Here is a 19,839-nt window from a genome sequence, read left to right as displayed (position 1 = left end):
CCATAGGATCTTGAATATATAGCAGAAAGCAACTTTTGCGTAAATTGTGATAGGATTTTACTGTTTTTTTTTTTTTTTGAGAAAAAGGATGTTACTGTTATGATAACACTCCTATAGCTCTCTGAGTCGTGTGATTCCATATTCTGTCAAATCAAGGGAACTGATAAGTTCTTGTTCTACATCATAGATTTGTACTAGTTGGTAGTCAAGTATGTGTTAGCCCATGTTTTGAACAGCTCATTACGTCAAAGTGCAGATCATGTTCTTATTGTCCATATATGTGCAGATCAGCGCATTAGAATGCAGAGTCCTCCTGAAAAGGTATGCAACTTTCTTATTTAAGTTGACATCACAGAAATACAAGATTGATTTTGCATTTCATGCCGCTTCACCTGTTCATTTATGTGTAATCCCTTAATTTTAGTAACAAAATTATTCAAACCAACGTATGGTCCTAAAATTATCTTTTTTAAGCAATTTCAATATAAATTAAAATGTGTCAATTGTTCTCAATAGAAACCAAGAGGTTGTTACATAATTTATCATCCAGGCCAATATACGTGGTACAAGTATCCATTTGTCCTTTACTTGCAACTATATGATTATTACCTGTCTTTTTGACAAATGGTCCTAGGATCTCCATAAGTGGCTTTAAGCTGCCAGTGATTTCATAAGTTCATGGCGAACATTATATGCAATTATGCTGATTGATATGGAATGTCGAAACTGAATGACTTGCTAAAATGCTCGAGCATGATGTTTTAAGGGAAAGACTTGTGAAGCATGGTTCAGCATTCACAGTGATGTATTATTCTTATTATTATCATAGACATTATCAATATGTTCCTGAACTCTTCTCTTTTTGACTTGACCAGGTGTTTGAGTACTTTGCATCATACCGATCCCCAGACGAATAAGTGTTTATGACACCAGCTGACCTGATGCGGGCTGTTGTTCCAGTATTTCCTCAGTGGGAAGTTTAAAAGGGGAGTGGTCTCCTGGAGATTTACAGTGTGCTCCTTCAGAGTTCTTTATGCTTTTTGATACTAATAATGATGGACTCATATCTTTTTCAGAGTGAGTGCCGACTCTTTTGTATTTAGATTGACTATCACGCACTTTTCAACAGTTTTACTTACATTTTAGACACTTCAGAAAAAAACTGTTAAATTTCAAGACTGAACTGTAGCCATATGAAAGAGCTCTTGAACTCAGTATTACCTACTTTTGTGACAGGTACATCTTCTTCGTGACACTCTTAAGTATCCCCGAGTCAAGCTTTTCTGTGGCGTTTAAAATGTTTGACCTCGACAATAACGGGTAGGCTTTTTATATCAGAAAACCTAAATGTTTTGCAACCCTGTCTCCCCGTAAGAAAACAATGATATGTCATATATTGAATTGTTTTCTAATTACTCTGTATATCGATCTTCCCTTGTTCTGGCATACTGTTGTATTGATCTTCGATGTACCTTTTGATGGAAATATTGTAGTATCTTAGCCTGTGTCAAAACCAAACTACAACAATAAACTTAACAAGACATCAAAAAACTATAGAGGCTCCAAATTAAAATCTGATAAAAGAGGTAGCTCAACAAAAAAAAAGGTTTCCAGGGACTTATACCAGACAACCAAAATGATTAGCTTTTACCCGACTTTAAAAATAATGGAACATTCAACTAATAACAATTTGCAAGCTGACCAACCATTTTTTAACAAGTAAATCAACAAACACTTTGCGGGCAGTAATATGTAATCTAACAAATTGATTTGAGAGGGTCTAGAGAGTGGCATGGTGAGGTGTGTGAAAATACTGCCCTAAAGAATCGTGCCCCTTCTCGTGCAAGGTTTTATTGGCAACTCCTTAGCGGTACAACACCCAGTTCGGCTTTTCCTTTCTCGCGCACGAACGAACAAGGATGTCGACAATTATTTTCCATGCTCCAAATATCATTCAAAAACACTGAATATGGCAGATCAATAGGATGTGCACATCTTAATGTATATATATATATATATATAGAATGAGAATTGGCAAAGGTCCCTTTTCGTGTTTCACAAAAATTGAAGAGGACAAAGTTTTGTTAGAGAGAGCCATATGTAACAGGGGCTACAAGCCTAATTTATAAGGCAGCTTGAAAACTAACGTAAACAAAATAATTAGTAGAATATATTATGTAATTAAGACACGTTGAGAAAATGCAGAAAGTAACGGGTAAAATAATGAGAGAAAAAAAAACTGAAAACTTTATGAGCGAATTAATGAAAAGATTTTGTGAGAAATTTTATTTTTTAATATAGTAGATATTAACAAATATCCAACAATCCCCCAAAAAATAAAATTTTAAAATAAATTAAATAATATAGGAAATACAAATATGGAGCTTATTTCATCATGTATTCAATACGGGTAGCTTCCGGCTTGGAACCCGCACCTAGTGACATTTGTCGATGTTTGAAAGAAACTAAGTGGACTATGCCTGGAACTTGAATTTTTTAACCAAACATTGACAAAAGCACACACAACGCGGAAAATCAATTGTTAGGGCTTGCGCTTTAATGGCCATGCGCAATAACCGACTCATGAGAGTTTTAGAGATTAGCCCATACCTCATAGTTGCGGCCACACAACTCCTCTCACGTAGGTAAGTCCTCCAAGGTATTAGCGAACGGAAAAATACCTAAGACTTATTAAGAGTGTAAAACTCAACCTTACCGTTCACTATATGAGCACTTCATCATCATAGGAATGAGGAGAAAAATGTATCAATGTACATCTTCTAAGGAGTGAAAACTCCATATATTGAAGGCTCTCACGCAATCATCTATTCAGCTTGTTTCTAACCTTGGAACTTATAAACAAGTAGGGTTGCCGCTGCTGATGATGCAAATTTTGGACTTAATCCCATTCCCCTCGATAAATCTTGGACCTCGTATATTCCTAGATAAACCCATTATCTCATGGTCAAAAATTAGGGTCATTTATAATATATCTTGATGTACACCATTAAGTCTTCGGACGTCCTTTATCATTAATTTTCTGTTGAAATTCAGAAACAACAAAACTAACACACGTTATTAGCAACAAGAGAATATTAAGTGCCGATAAAATTTCATGTACCACATTTACTGTTATCCAACAGTGGCAAATATTCGGATAGTCTTTGATGCATCATGCCTTCAATCAGCAATATTCCTGTTTCAGTCTTATACACAACAAGCAACAAAATTGAACAAAATGTCAATGACTATAATTATAACAATTTCAACTTTGATATACAAAGCTACAGATTTACCTCGTATAGGTGATATTTATTTTTCTTATAATCCACATTATAATCAAGTAATACTTCTATGTGTGAGATAAAACAGTTCTATAAAATATCATAATAGTAGCATATTATAACAAGATGAGCGAGTCACCATATTCATGAGTCACGCCAAGCTCTTATACAATAGCGTCCAGATAATTCTATTTAACCAGTTAGGGCAACGAGAATTTTACTATTCGAGAATGGTAGGTAAGTGTTACAACAAGTTTGGTATTTAAATTTATATGGCCTGTTTATATTTCATCCAAACATGAACTCAACTTCTAATCAAATAAAACACACACTAAATTTATTTAGAACAAATAATGCCTCCAACAGATAAAATTTACTCGCTCACTGTTCCAAATTACATATAAATTGTATTAAATAAAGAAAAGTTGCATGTGTTAGTATCTCTATCACATATAAAATGTCAGCCAAGTAAGAGTGCTACTTTATAGTTTCAGTCCAAACAATATTCACCATGACGTTATAATGTATCATATTTTATTAATAAAATAACAAACATAAAGAAAGCAGTAAGCTAGTTTTCTTTGCTACATGTAGAAAAAACTCAGTTCTCGCATAACTTGATCAGATAATTAAGCTCATTTGTGGGAGATATATCTATTTATTCCCCTGAACCAATAATGTGATAATCCAACCTACTTTTCTGCATGAACCAAAACTCTTCTCGTAATAACAACCACTTATTGATCTAAGACAATATAAAATGACCCCGCAGTTAGCACTTGCACAATTAACAAACAGAATTTAATACTTAAAAAAAAAAATTAAATCATCTTAGGAGTGCATCTATTATTATGGCATACGCTCCGATTAACAATCTTATTCACACATTCATTGCCGACATAAATTACAGTGAGATAGTAAATTTCCTACCATACGCCTATATCAAAATGAAACTTGTCTTCTCGGTCTGACCATCTAAGATTTCTTAAGTTAAAAAAGGGTTTTAGGGACCAACAAAATCTATTTTATAAATTTGAGATAGCTAATACACCACAACAAAATAAGTAAGATTTAAAGAAGCTACCTACATTGAACTTATCAGTTTTCAAATAATTTATACCAAAGTAGCAAGATATGTTGGTGATTCATATACCATGGTTTCTACCGAGCATTAAGGCATAATTAGACAGATAGCAATTAAGTTGAGCAGGTAATTGAGTACATGTACCTAAAAATGAATTATAAGCATTTCATATACATGTTTATTTAAGTGCTAGACATAGCGTAATCATTAATGCCTAATCAAACTCGATTAATTTTCCTAAATTTAAAATGCTAAATTCGACCTATATCTAGATTAATTTAATAGACCTTAAGTCATTCAATCCAAATTACTATGCATTTAAGAGATTGTGATATTGTTAATTAGGCTTGGAATATCAAGTATAGTTGATTTGTCAAGAGAACGATATGTAGATAAGTTTTAGCTAATGAACTCTAGTAATTACAAAGTTAGAAGAAAAATAATAACAAATTTAACGGCGATATCAATATCCTAATATAAGGAATATGAGTACATGAATATGTGTACTCTTTTTTACGACTATTCAAGCAATGCAGAAACAAAACAAGAGTCAGGAAGTCGCCAAGTAATATCTAACACATGTGTATTTTTATTATCCTCTTCCATTGAAGTATGTTATCTAGATTCAGCACTTTTATCCTTAAAAATGTATTACACCAATAAATGATTTTAAAATTTAAGAAAAACTCAAGAAAAGAATTATCATTATATGCCAAGAAAGTGTATCAATTTAAGAGTAACAAACATATACCTCTGGGCCTCCTATTTGCACAATAAAAGAAACTATAAATTTCAAGCCAATCATATAAGCTGTTTCTTAACACAAGCACTAGAAAAACTATAAATAATTTAAATGTGTCCAGGCCTTAACAAGGTCATTAAAATTGCATGGTACTTATTAGGCATATAACACATTTTCATTCTCTAAGTTTTCTGCAGACACAAGAGTTAAACAGAAATAAACTAAAATAAATGTAATCATCTTTAGTGATCATTAGTACACATGTTAAGAAAACAGACCAGAAAAGAGATAGTACTATCACCTGGATCTAATGTAAACAACCAAAATAATATACCTTTTATTGATTCAATTTAATAGTTTGAAGACATGCACGACTGGATGCACATCATTAGAATATATAATAGTTGCTCGATAAACCACTGCTAAACCAAACAGGTCAAGCTTCCTCTATGATGAATGAGTAATGCAACAAAAACAATTATATTAACTGTGACTTATAAAATTAGTCCAATATCATAATATATAACCCAGGAATACAAGATGGATACTTTACCGATCAAAACAACATATATACACTTGAGGCATAGCAAGAGAAAACAGTACTAGCAAATATAAGTTCAGAATAACAGTAAAATAACCAACCAAAATTCTGCCACAAAATTAGAAAAGTCAAATTAGTTCTGAAATTAGCTTAGAAAAAGTTTTATTTGTCTTAGTTTCAATTCCAACAGCAAGTATTTGACACTATTCAGTTACTAGCAATTAAGAACAAGTTTGTCACGGAACTAGTGTAGTTTAGTTTTAACCGGTCAACATAATTTATAGTTGATAATGTGACAACAAGAAACAACAAACACAACATATGACCTACAATTATTAAGTCTCAATAGATAATAGAGCAGGGGCAACTATCCTTGTAACTAATTCATGTGGAACAAGTCTAATGCAAATAACAATTCCGAGCTTAAATCTTTTGACACAACAAAGCGTAATTAAAGGCTAAGAAACAAATTTGAAGTTTCAAATGATTCCTGAGATTGATGGAAATATTGTAGTATCTTAGCCTGTGTCAAAACCAAACTACAACAATAAACTTAACAAGACATCAAAAAACTATAGAGGCTCCAAATTAAAATCTGATAAAAGAGGTAGCTCAACAACAAAAAAAAGGTTTCCAGGGACTTATACCAGACAACCAAAATGATTAGCTTTTACCCGAATTTAAAATTATGGAACATTCAACTAATAACAAATTGCAAGCTGACCAACCATTTTTTAACAAGTAAGTCAACAAACACTTTGCAGGCAGTAATATGTAATCTAACAAATTGATTTGAGAGGGTCTAGAGAGTGGCCTGGTGAGCTGTGTGAAAACACTGCCCTAAGAAATCGTGCCCCTTCTCGTGCAAGGTTATATTGGCAGGAATTGTGCCCCTTCTATAAGGTTTAAACAGAGATACAAAATATACTAAACAACTCAATTTGTTATTGAATGGAAAACAAACGTTCTAAATTGAAGTAGTTATGCTTTCAGAAAGAATGCAGAAATTTAAACTAGGTTGATCCTGCAAATCAGGAACCAACTCTCCTATTTTACTTCAACTACCCACGACCTATTCTTAAAACATGCCCACGTTGTTACAGACTTATTCAACAAAAACAAATAAATAAACTATCCTATGTTTAGATTAAATAATTAATCCAACATATTCCCCCTTAATCTAAACATGATTAAGATTCTTAACACCCAACAACTCGCGCATCTTTTCGAACTTGATCACAGACATCGGCTTCGTCAGAACATCTGCTCTCTGTTGATCAGTGTTTATATGCTTGATAATGATCAGCCCCTTCTCTACACAGTCTCGAATAAAATGATAACGCACATCTATGTGCTTACTTCGACCATGGAACACAGGATTTCTTGCCAAGTCGATGGCAGACCTATTGTCAATATAAATCACTACAGGTCCAGGTTGAACGTCTGAGATTTGGCTAAGAAGTCTATGCAACCATATTCCTTGACAAGCAGTAGACGTAGCAGCCATAAATTCAGCCTCACAACTCGATAAAGCCACACACCTCTGTTTCTGAGAGACCCAAGTGATTAAAGACTCATCCAAGTAAAATGCCATACCTCCAGTACTTTTCCTGTCTACTACATCACCTGCCAGATCACTATCGGAAAACCCAGACAGCATGTAATCTCCTCGACCTTTTGTGTACACCAAGCCATAGTTTAAGGTTCCTTTTACATACCTCAATATTCTTTTAACAGCACCTTGATGAAGTGTAGTAGGCCTCTCCATAAAACGACTCACCACACCAACTGCGTATGCTATATCTGGACGGGTGTGTACTAAATACCGCAATCCACCTACAGTACTCTTGTATTCAATGGCATTAACAGTTTTTCCAGTTTCATCTTTGTGCATCTGTAACTTAGGCTCCATTGGAAACTTTACTTCATTACAATCAGACATACCAGTTTTTTCGAGAAGTTTCTTAGCATATGCCACTTGTTTTAGTTCAATGAAACCTTTTCCCTGTTCGACCTCAATGCCAAGATAATAGCTTAATTTACCCAAATCAGACATCTCAAACTCTTGACTCATCTGTCTTTTAAATTTAACAATATTGCTTACACTGGTGCCTGTAACAATCAAGTCGTCAACATAAACTCCAATAATTAACGACTCGCTGCCCTCCCGTTTTGTATATACAGCATACTCCAGAGGACATTTCACAAAACCAAGCTTCTCGAGACATTTGTTCAGCTGTGTATACCAAGCTCGTGGAGCTTGACGGAGGCCATACAATGCCTTGTACAATCTGTAAACTTTCCCTTCTTGTCCCTTCTCCACATAACCTTCAGGTTGATTGGCGTATACCTCCTCATACAATCTGCCATTCAGAAATGCAGATTTTACATCTAAATGATGTACTTCCCAGTCGTTCTTGGCGGCAAGAGCTAGCAATAAGCGTACCGTTTCCATTCTCGTCACAGGAGCAAACACTTCTTCAAAATCAACACCAAACTTTTGCACATACCCCTTCGCCACCAACCTTGCCTTGTGTTTCAGAATGTCACCATTGGTATCTCTCTTTGTTTTATATACCCACTTCAAGTCTATAGCACGATGACCTGGAGGCAAATCTGTTAGCTTCCATGTTTTATTTCGCTCTATTGCTTCAATCTCACAGTCCATAGCCTTCTTCCATTGATATTCCTTGATTGCTTGGTTATAGCAGGCAGGTTCATCGATACTAACCAACAGAAGCTCATCAGCTAAGTCACCAGCTAGTTCCACCTCCTCAGTCTCATTATAGATATTACTAATGAGCCTGAAGTTTCGTGGAGGCTCACTTCCATCATATGTCTCGTCTAAGTCAAGCTGTGACTGAACTGACCTGCCTGATTCTACAGAGCTTTGACCTGATGATTGAGCCGAGCTGTGACTTGATGTTGGTGTCGCTGAATGAGACGTAAACATTCCACCATCTTGTTCCTCTTCTCTATCTCCAGAATTCTGCTCCTGAACTTCTTCAGCCTGATGACTTGTTACTACAAATGATGAGGTTACCACACTACCAGTTGCTTCTGTTTCATTCCACGTCCAACTCTTTGCCTCATCAAAAACTACATCTCTGCTTACAAGTATTGTCCTCGTATCAGGATCATATAACCTATAAGCTTTAGTTCCTGCTTCCCGTCCTAGGTGTACAACACATCTGCTTCTATTATCTAACTTCTTTGTATGCACACTAGGAACTTTCATGTAACAAACACAGCCAAAAACTCTCAAATGGTCGACCTGAGGCTTCTTCTTTGTCCAGGCTTCATAAGTTGTGGCTCCCTCGACTGCTTTCGTTGGTACTCGATTCAAAAGATATACAACATGTCTAATGGCTTCCCCCCACATGTATGATGGCATATTTCTCTCATTTAGTAGACTCCTTCCCATAGCTACCACAGTCCGATTACGACGTTCCACAACGCCATTCTGTTGTGGGGAGTATGGCGCTGTGTAGTGCCTGAGAATTCCATTGCGTTCACAGAAATTAGTGAATTCAATTGAACAGAACTCACCACCTCTATCTGTCCGTAAAACTTTTATTTCACAGCGTGATTCCTTCTCCACCAATGCCTTAAACTTCTTGAAGTAACAAAATGCCTCATCTTTTGTTTTGAGCATGTATACCCACATAGCACGACTGAAATCATCCACAAAAAGTAGAAAATATCTATTACCAGAGAGAGTCGTTGGTGAGATGGGACCACATATATCTCCGTGTATCAATTCCAAACATTGCTTTGCAGTGAAATCCGTCTGAGATGGGAATGGACACCTAGTTTGCTTGGCCATTAAACAACCTTTACATACATCTTTAGGTTCAATAAGGACAGGCAGACCTCGCACCATTCTGTTCCTAGACATGAGAAACATAGAGTGGAAATTTACATGACCTAGCCGTGAGTGCCACAGCCAGGTAGTCTCATCTGTTTTTGCCAGTAAACATGCATCTCTGTTATCTTTAACAACCAGCTTATACAATCTGTTTGAAGATTTCTTTACTTTCATGATCAGCTTATTATTCTCATCATAAATCCACAAGAATTCACCTTTAATAAGTACTTTACTACCACTTTCTGATAGCTGACCTAAGTTGATTATATTATTGCATAAGTTTGGAATAAAGTATACCTCTCTGAGCATGCACTTCTTGCCATCCTCTATTGTAAATATTACCGACCCCTTTCCATGTATCTTAACTTTGGATCCATCACCGAACTTGACCTCTCCAGCCACTGTTTCATCAAGCGTTTCGAACATATTACGCAGGCCAGTCATGTGGTTACTGGCCCCGTTGTCAAGGTACAATATGCTGGTTTCATTCAATCTGTCATTTCCAACCGTGCTGAGCTTTGGAGACAGTCCCGTTTCGTTCAGCAAAATCATCTTTCTCCTATCATCATCACACTCAGCCAATAAGAGCGTGGGTTCATCAGCTTCAACTCGTGACAGATTAACTTCATTTGTTGACTCCTTCTCTCTGCGTGCTTTTCGACACTCAGACTGGTAATGTCCAAAAACACCGCAGTTGTAACACCGTATTTTACTTCTGTCCCTGTAACCTCTACCCCTTGCTTCAGTGTTGCTGCCTGAACCACCTTTGCCTGCTCTTCTTAACCACTCCTCCCGTGTGAGAAGCAGATGTCCATCTTTACTTTCCCTCTTCGCCCACTCTTCTTCTGTTAAAAGAAGTTGTTGTTCACCACTCTCCTTTTGCCCACGCATCCTTTCCTCGTGAGCCTTCAGGGATCCAACCGTTTCCTCCACAGACATTGTCTCTAGATCACCAAATTGTTCAATGGCTGACACGATCTGTAGGAACTTTGTAGGTACAGCTCGAAGGATTTTCTTTACCACATAAGCTTCTTCAATTTGCTCTCCCAAGGCCCTGATATTTGTTACCAGGCCATTCAATCTCATACAAAACTCATCAAGTTGTTCACTGTCTTTCATGATTAGTGCCTCAAATTCAGATTTAAGCGTCTGGATTTTTGCCTTCTTCACCTTGTCTGCACCCAAATGAACCGTTTTAATTGCCTCCCATGCTTCTTTGGAGGTCTTCTTATCTGCAATAGACAACAACAAATCCTCAGGAACGCCTTGATAAATAATAGCCAATGCCCGTTTATCCACCTTGTCTTCAATTACAGCCTTGGGATTCTTTGGTTCTATAACATCCCACACACCATGGGCTTGCATAAAGACTTGCATTTTCAGAGCCCATGCTGTGTAGTTAGTTTTCGTAAGCATTGGATAACTTAAACCAAAAGAGCTTTCCTTGCTCTTTGTGTCCATCTCGAAAAGAAGTGTTTTGAAACAGTGTTTGGGTTTTATGTGTTTGAAGGCTCTGATACCAGATATAAGGTTTAAACAGAGATACAAAATATACTAAACAACTCAATTTGTTATTGAATGGAAAACAAACGTTCTAAATTGAAGTAGTTATGCTTTCAGAAAGAATGCAGAAATTTAAACTAGGTTGATCCTGCAAATCAGGAACAACTCTCCTATTTTACTTCAACTACCCACGACCTATTCTTAAAACATGCCCACGTTGTTACAGACTTATTCAACAAAAACAAATAAATAAACTATCCTATGTTTAGATTAAATAATTAATCCAACACCTTCTCGTGCAAGGTTATATTGGCAACTCCTTAGCGGTACAACACCCAATTCAGCTTTTCCTTTCTCGCGCACGAACGAACAAGGATGTCAACAATTATTTTCCATGCTCCAAATATCATTCAAAAACACTGAATATATATAATCGTAGTATGGCAGATTAATAGGATGTACATCTTAATGTATATATATATATATATAGAATGAGAATTTGCAAAGGTCCCTTTTCGTGTTTCACAAAAATTGAAGAGGACAAAGTTTTGTTAGAGAGAGCCATATGTAACAGGGGCTACAACCCTAATTTATAAGGCAGCTTGAAAACTAACGTAAACAAAATAATTAGTAGAATATATTATGTAATTAAGACACGTTGAGAAAATGCAGAAAGTAAAGGGTAAAATAATGAGAGAAAAAAACTGAAAACTTTATGAGCGAATTAATGAAAAGATTTTGTGAGAAATTTTATTTTTTAATATAGTAGATATTAACAAATGTCCAACACCTTTGTATCTGAATGTTATTCATTTTCAAATCTAATTATTTTTCCAACTTATTATCAGTTGGTTATCCATGAATATAAATCCAGAGGTGATATACTTAGAATGAATATTCCACAACTCTTGAAGAAGAACTTTGTTTAAAAAAACCAAGTGCTACTTTACATCAACAATTTGAAGATGTTTTATTTTTATCCATATAGCTGTCTCCCTATTCGTAAGTTAAAATGCACACCTAGGAGAGTCAAGGAGTGGAGAGCGGCAGTAAATGTGCTCCTAGTGCTATGCGAGATCTAAAGTTTAGTTTCTTCTCCTCCACTAATGCTTGAAAAATTATAAACTATTAGAAAATGCAGAGTTAGTCAACTTGCATCAATTTGAAGAAATTATTCAGGTGCATCTTGCAGCCTGCGGGTTTAGAAGAAAAAAACCTTCTGAATTCCATTCCAGAATTAATGCATTGATGGTTAAGAGTTTAAGGATAAACATGGACTTGATGATTCTGGGTCTAGTAGGTGGTTGTGAGGCGTGAGCTAATTTTCAACGATGTGATTTGTAGATATCTAGACACATGCGTGTATACCTGGTGCAGATAGGAGGATGAATCTTTATATTCAAGAGTACAATATTGCATATTATGAAATCTAATTTATGTCAACACTATTGTTCATTAGCAAATCCTACAAAATAAATTGACTGATGTTGTTCCTAGCACATATAAATGTTTTTGTTAACTAGTACATCTGTTACAGAGAGATTGACAAGGATGAATTTAAGAAAGTGATGAGCATAATGCGAACCCAAAATAGACACTTGTCTCGGCACAGGGATGGAAAGCGTCAAGGACTTAAAGTTTCAGGTTCTGTAGAGAATGGTGGCATTATTGAGTACTTTTTCGGTAAAGATGGTAAAGCATGCCTGGAACACGGAAGATTCGTCAAATTCCTAGAAGACTTGCATGAAGAAGTATGTATTTAATTATTCTGTTTTGCTCTTTTCTTTATTTGGTCCCCTGCTGAGAATTAGTAATTTATATGGAGTACATTACCTTAGATAATGACCTTCTTTTAATTCGCAGATACAGCAATTAGAGTTCAGAAACTATGATTACAGCTCAAGGAAAGCCATATCAGCCAGAGATTTTGCGTTATCAATGGTTGCTTCTGCTGACATGAAACACATAGATAAGTTCCTCCATATTAAGTTATTATCATACCCTCTCCATTCAGTGGGAAATTGAGGATTCAAGTCCCACAGGAGAAATTTATGCTTGCGTTAGGGAGTGCGTGTTATATTGGCTTGACCTCAAGAAGAAAACATGAGTAATATGCTTGTTCATTGTGCACCAGGTTTGTGGCATTCAGCTCAGTGACGATGTAATTGACGTGATATTTTATGTGTTTGATGTGAACCGTGATGGAAGTATAAGTTCAGAAGAGTTCCTCAGAGTTTTACAAAGAAGAGAAGGGGAAGCTACTATGCCCAGGGAAGCAGGCATTATGGGATTGATTTCATGCTGGCTGTCTTGTACAAAAAACTGTGAATCTTCCAAAATGATTCTGTAGAGTAGCTGGTGATTTTATAAGCAATTGTATATAACTTGTAGTTTAGCTACAATACTCGTCGAGGGAAAATTCAATTCTTGTTAGGATATTCAGATTAAAATTACTTATTCTTTGTAATAGACATATTACTTATTCTGCATAGTTTTGATTTAGTTTATAAGAGATACTTAGACTGAAATATTGTTAACGATGTTAAAACTAAATATATAGAAAAACAAGACATTTTTTATTTCTAATTACTATACGACCTGATTTACTAAAACATGAACTGGAATTGTGACATACACCACAAAAAAATTGTTCAAATATCATTAGTCAATATAAAAGTTCCAACACTACTCACTTTTTTTAGAAAAACATCACATGACCATCTTAAACTCTTGGAGCTCTCAAGTGTGCAGCTATATGTGTTTCATATATACATGAGCTACGCTAGGTTTAGCCTTGTTCAAGCTTTTGGGTAAACTATTTTGTTCCAACACCATGGGAAAGGAAAAGGATAAAAAAAATCGACTATTACAATAACAAGGCAGGTAGATACTAAGCCATGCCAAGTACAAATCAAATTAAGTTATTTCAGTCTCTTAACATGCATGCTTTTTTGTCATGTGGGCTTTATTCGTGTTGCATATTTCTCTTAAAAATATCAGGTGAAGATTCAATGTCTGTGACCATGGTTATCTTCTCAGATTGAAAACTATCTTCCTCCACTTTGGGTTCTGTGTAGTCTATAGGAATAGGATTACAGTCTATATTGTGCCACACCGGTCTTTCCTCCTGAAACAATCTGCAAATGAAAACAAGTTCTAAGTTAAGTACATAAATCCATCATGGGCTATTTGGTACATACATCAACAATTTATACAAGTATGCTGAAGAGAGTCAAATCTTAATTATGCAAGTTTGATGGATATAAGAGATGAGATAATTTACTTAAATTAGTTAGACTTGGGGAATATGTGCTCCGATTGTAAATAATAAATAACTGTCCTGTTATGTTATAAAAATAAAGAATATCCAAATAATACTGGTACTCAAATTTTTAGATTTACCGAGAACAGTATATATTTTGCATAAAGCTACGTGACAATATCAGGTAACCAGTCTGTAAACTAAATGTAGAGACAACGATACTATTTAGCTAGCATTCAGTAAAGAACATCAGAGTAGTGATTATTTTTATGTCATTGTCCCCATAAGTGTCTAGCATTCAGTAAAGTACATCAGAGTAGTGATTCTTTTATGTCATTGTCCCCAGAAGTGTTGTCATTCTAATAGGAAACTACTTCAAGGCCTGCTTGTCTTAATTTTATAAACTACCTACTATTACCTGATCCCTTTTCTTTCTTTTCTGCCTCCCTTTTAGAGTTTTTATGCATACTGACTTATTTTTATGATTAAAAGTATCGTTATATTCTCCTTTTGCTACTCTTACCATGTTGCTCTTGAACAATATAAAAAGAACAAAAAAGATGAGTTCAACTAATACTTTGAAATTTTTTGGGTTAGTATAATACATGCCCAGTAGATCATTTATGGTAACTGTTACTATATTTTTTTTGGTATTGGTACTAACAAGTCCATAGTTGTTTTCCAAAACAAACTGCAAAAACTTATTCTACACGGCCTTTATCTGCAGGGACCAGTTGTACAAAAAACACTATACACTAGTAACTAGCAATTTCGACACTGAGCCAGTAACGCTTGGTAGATCAATCAAGAACTAAATTTCACTTGAAAGTCATTATGCTCAAATTATAAGTTCAAAATCAATACTTTACATATATAAACAAAAGACACGAATCAATTCTGGTTCAGTGATTTATTTCTCAAAAACTGAGGGTCTCAACGAAACCTCTGTACTATTCCTAAGCAGGGACAGATGTATTCTACGTTTTGCAGTTCCACAGAACATATATATTTAACATTTATTAACTAACATGAAACACTCTCGTCTTTAGTAGAAAAGTTGCCTCATTTCTCTAAGTAGGTCTTCTCAAATCCTTTGAAGTAGTTTCCCCTTTTATTACGAATTCATATTGCATATGCAACCTCCCAGACCAGCAAACCCATGTTTAAATGTAAACTATTTTAAGTCCAACATTTTGAAGATATAAAAAAGAATTATTTTGAATTAATAAATAATACAAAAAGATTTGTAAACTAAAGACAATACTAGTGCGTCCTCACATTGGTTATCTTTTAGCATTACCTAAATTTATTATCTTGCTTAACTTAGTATCTTTTTAATCTAAGATGGACCTTGAAGATCGGAGAGAAACTGTTAAATTCCCATCTTTTTAGTACGCACACACCAGCATAATTTTAATATAATCAATGATAAAGTGTATGGTCTAGGTTTAAGAAGCAGCTAGCAAGCATGAGTGTAGGTGAGTGTGGGTGCCAGGATGTGTGTGTGTGTGAGAGAGAGAGAGACATACGGGTGCTTGCATAACATTGGGCCTTGGAATGTGAGCGCATACTTGCATGTGGACAACTCGGTAATAGAGCTAATCATAGCTCTAGGCTCAGAGCAAACATATCTCACCTAAAAGACATAATGATGTGATGTAAAGATCAATGATGTGAAAATTAAATGAGACAAAATATATCATACCTCTGTTTCTCGAGGTTGATTGGTGAGATCACACTTAGTTCCATTTGTGTATTGATGAGCATGATACCTGTATCAGTATTGTTCAGTACAATGAATTCTCATTTGAATTTATCTGTAAGACTATCTCTCTATTACTATTTGCAAGTCACACATTTACATTCTTACACTAAGGCATTATACCTTTGTGATGCATCTTTCGAGCGAGGATCTTTCAGTGTGGAGATGTCAGAGAGATTTTGGTTGTAAGCAGCTGTAGCTTCATCATCATACACACCCAAAAAAAACTCTTGAACTACCTAAAAACAATACAAAACAAGCATGCCAATAAATGTAAATTAAATAAAAATTAAGATAACTACATGCCCACCTCTACGGAAAAACAAGGTGGATTGACATTTGACCAAAAAATTGGAGGTTCAAGAAACTAAATGCATATCAAGCACAAGTTCAAAACGATTTCAAATTAGAAATACTTTAACTTGCTAAATTGATTTTTAGAAGTTACAAATACTGTTGTTGCCATGTTGGCATAAAATTCCCTAGCATAATGAAGTAGGCCTTTCCATGCACACATACAGCACGACAGAATTTAGGGGAAATAAAACTAATTGCATATACTGGCTAACCGAATATGGTTCTACAAGTTGCTACCTTGTCATCCTCTAAATGTATTTGCCTCAACTTCTTTTGATAACAAAATTCATATGACCACCACCCCTCTTGCTGCATCAAAAATAAATTTATCAAAAACATGATGCATCGGAATAATCTTGCTTTCAAGTATTTTAATTTTGTCCGTTGTTGACATCTTAGTTATTCTAATAGATTTCTTGAAAATTAGACAGATGCAAAGACAAGTTTTAGGTTAGTCCTAACTCTGATAAAACATCGATCCTTTAAAACTTCAAGAAGCTCATCTGGCGTCTTCGGTTTAAAGCGCTTCTCAGTCCCCACAATTACACTGCTAGTGTTCTGCTGACTAATTGGCTTTTCAGTCTTCATTTTCTCCACTTTAGGCAAGAAACATATAAATTTCTGCCCATCTTTTCCGGGCATAACAACAGATTCCTGATCATCATCCTGAAAAACATGAAGCAAGCCAGAAAATCAAATTAGTAATTTACTGAGGAAAAAAAGGTAACTGATTCAACATACATGCATCATCCTGTCTAGAAATTCTTCCAGCTCTATTTGTAACTTCAGAGGAATATTTTTAGAACATCTATTGCATAATCTATTAAAAACCACTTCAACTCTAAAACTGACAATAAGGCGACTGAAAAGGTGGAAATACGAGAACTTAAATTTGGTTACTACATTTATGTAAGTACATCAATAATAAATCGGATATCAGGCTACAAAGTACAGAATGAGAAACTTCAAAGAGAAAATTTACGATTTTCTTTTTTCACAAATAGCTAGAAGAGTTGAATACGTAAAATAAGATACAAATCCCGCAAGAATCAGTATTTTAGCTGCATATATCAAATCATCAAGAATATTCAGCCAAGAAAGCAAAAAAAGGGACACTTATTGTGCATTTGATTAACAAACTTAGACCCTTTCATATTAGTACAAGCTGCTTTGAGCAAAATATACGACCCCAGTGGGATTGCGAGCAGGGAATACTCTTACTACAGCGAGCTCAAATAGAGTCTGATTTTTTCTCACAAGTCGAGCACGATCAATCCAGAACTCAGCTCAATTACAGCTCTGTCCGTATTAGGAAGATTATAAAAAATTATCGAGGGTATTTATCGATCTTCTGTATGGCCATAACCCTGAATTAATATATTGGGTAAAGTATACGCCTATATGAACTAGTGAAGATATCATTAACACGTTGCATCTTAAATTTATGCAAACACAGAAACGAGCATTGTGATAAGAAAACCAATAACCATATACGATCTAAACCACCTAAAAAATCAAGCTTAAAGTCGCAATAACAACAATGCTTAACAAATGTAAGCTTATACAAGTACGCACTTACAGGATGAAAAGGAGAGTCTAGAGTATGAAACTCAATTCCGTACTTTGGTTCACGGGAGCTCCAACTAAACGATCCACCTGAGAATCCAAATTTTCATAATTTATTGAATTAAACTAGTTTCCACTATTTCTAAACAATCCATCAAAACTAAATTACAAGAACAGAGTCTAGGATTAACAAACACGAAACATATCCGGTATATTCTGCTCGTAAAATAGAGTCTAGGACTAACTTAAAACGAAACTGACTATTCTAAAACAAGAGATAAATTGCAAGAACATAAAATTAATCAGACAAAAAATCATATAATTTAAAATTCAGGGTACCAGTATGAGCTGGGAAGATCTGATCGGAAGAAACGACGACGTTGAATAGATAGTTCAATAAAAGTATGGCCCACCATAATATTAGTCTCATTTTTTCTAAGATTGGGGGTTCTTCAATCAAAACCCTAATTTTGTGATGAGGATGATGACGGATCGATCTGTCTTGCAACTCGACTCGGTTTTGTGACTCGCCCTCTTTCCATGACACCACTGTGATGTACTGGACCCAATCATAGCTCGCCACGTCAAGTATTATTCCTAAGAAAACAAGACTTTTTTTTAACAGTTAGACAACGAAAAATGTATTTATAAAACTATTTTTACAAACACTAATTTCATAAATTTATTTATTTTGAATTTATATTATTCTTATAATTATTTTAGTAAAATTTTATTATAAATAATTAAATATTAAAAATTACTTCTCCCGTCCTTTTCATTTTTTACACTTTTAATTTTGAGTCATTCCTTTCATTTCTTTACATTACTATAAATAATAAATTTTATATTATTAAATGCTTACCTTATTCGCTAGTGTTCCCCAATTTTCTTAGTTATTGTCCTTAGTTTGTTGAAATATAACAACTTTGTACTATATTACATTTGTTTCTTCAATTTCTTGATCTCCGTGATAAAACTAATTTGATAAGAAAATAAATGGATAGAGCGAGTAATTATTAACATATAATTATCATTTTTTCATCTAATGCCAAGTTGTAGTAATTTTCCTATAGAATATATATATATGTGTGTGTGGTGGGGCACGCTGAGAGTAAGTAATACCTTTTTTATTACTTTTTCTTATCTTTTTTTTACAGTAAACAACGTTTTCATTAATAAATTGTATCCAAAATACAATAATCAATAGTAATATAGTATATCTTTCATTCATAAAGTCTATCATCTAATCGAAGATTATGCAGAGATGGCCCCATAAGCTTAGATAATAAAACCTTAATTTCCGAAAAAGTAACCTACAAACAGGGTCTCGTTAAAACCTTGAAAGAATAAAACCCTGTCCGAAAAAACTCAAATAGAAAAAAGAGTGTCCTACAAAATTTCGTTCTATATAAAATTATTTTTTCTTATCTTTTGGATCACTACACATGGACATCCAAAAACCATCATCCATCTACAAAATGTAACGGCCCTAATTAATTCTTATAATCAATGTTATTATATAAATATTTGTAAATTACAAATATCAATTCACTCAATCAATTTATAATTGCTTTATAGATATATTAATTTCTTTTATTTTATATTTGACAAAACAAGTCAAACATACATCTCCCACTTTGATATTTTTTATCGGATTCTCAAAATTTATGACTAGTGAGAATGTAAATCACATTTTCACTTTTACATTTTAAAACACAATTAAATTTCTTACTTTCAAAACCTCAATTCTACCAAAATTAAATTAGTGCCCCAAAATTGAATTTCTACTATCAATGTTAACTTCGATGCCTACACCAACAAATCAGCTACGCCTGCCTAATATCCATTTCTAAAATGTACTCTTCAAATA

At 34.5% G+C, this 19,839-nt stretch overlaps 1 protein-coding gene and 1 pseudogene across 1 annotated transcript; one reads left to right on the top strand and one right to left on the bottom strand.

Annotated features, from left to right (window-relative positions):
- Positions 1-13,534, top strand: part of LOC141719415 (calcium uptake protein, mitochondrial-like) — a 34,448-nt pseudogene extending 20,914 nt beyond the window's left edge.
- A 120-nt stretch (positions 13,535-13,654) lies between these two features.
- LOC141720684 (protein OS-9 homolog) lies at positions 13,655-18,519 on the bottom strand. The gene is made up of 8 exons (XM_074523242.1): positions 18,309-18,519; positions 17,983-18,059; positions 16,866-17,069; positions 16,641-16,712; positions 16,170-16,285; positions 15,990-16,056; positions 15,814-15,920; positions 13,655-14,159 (listed from the first exon to the last, which is right to left on the bottom strand). Exons 1-8 carry the CDS (start codon positions 18,397-18,399, stop codon positions 13,988-13,990), a joined length of 906 nt encoding a protein of 301 aa, XP_074379343.1. The 5' UTR covers positions 18,400-18,519; the 3' UTR covers positions 13,655-13,987.
- Positions 18,520-19,839: the final 1,320 nt, after the last annotated feature.

This window comes from Apium graveolens, chromosome 4 (assembly GCF_009905375.1).
Source record: "Apium graveolens cultivar Ventura chromosome 4, ASM990537v1, whole genome shotgun sequence".
NCBI classification, from domain to species: domain Eukaryota; kingdom Viridiplantae; phylum Streptophyta; class Magnoliopsida; order Apiales; family Apiaceae; genus Apium; species Apium graveolens.
The sequence above is the reverse complement of the archived record's forward strand: the minus strand, read 5'-3'. Positions and strand labels throughout refer to the sequence as shown.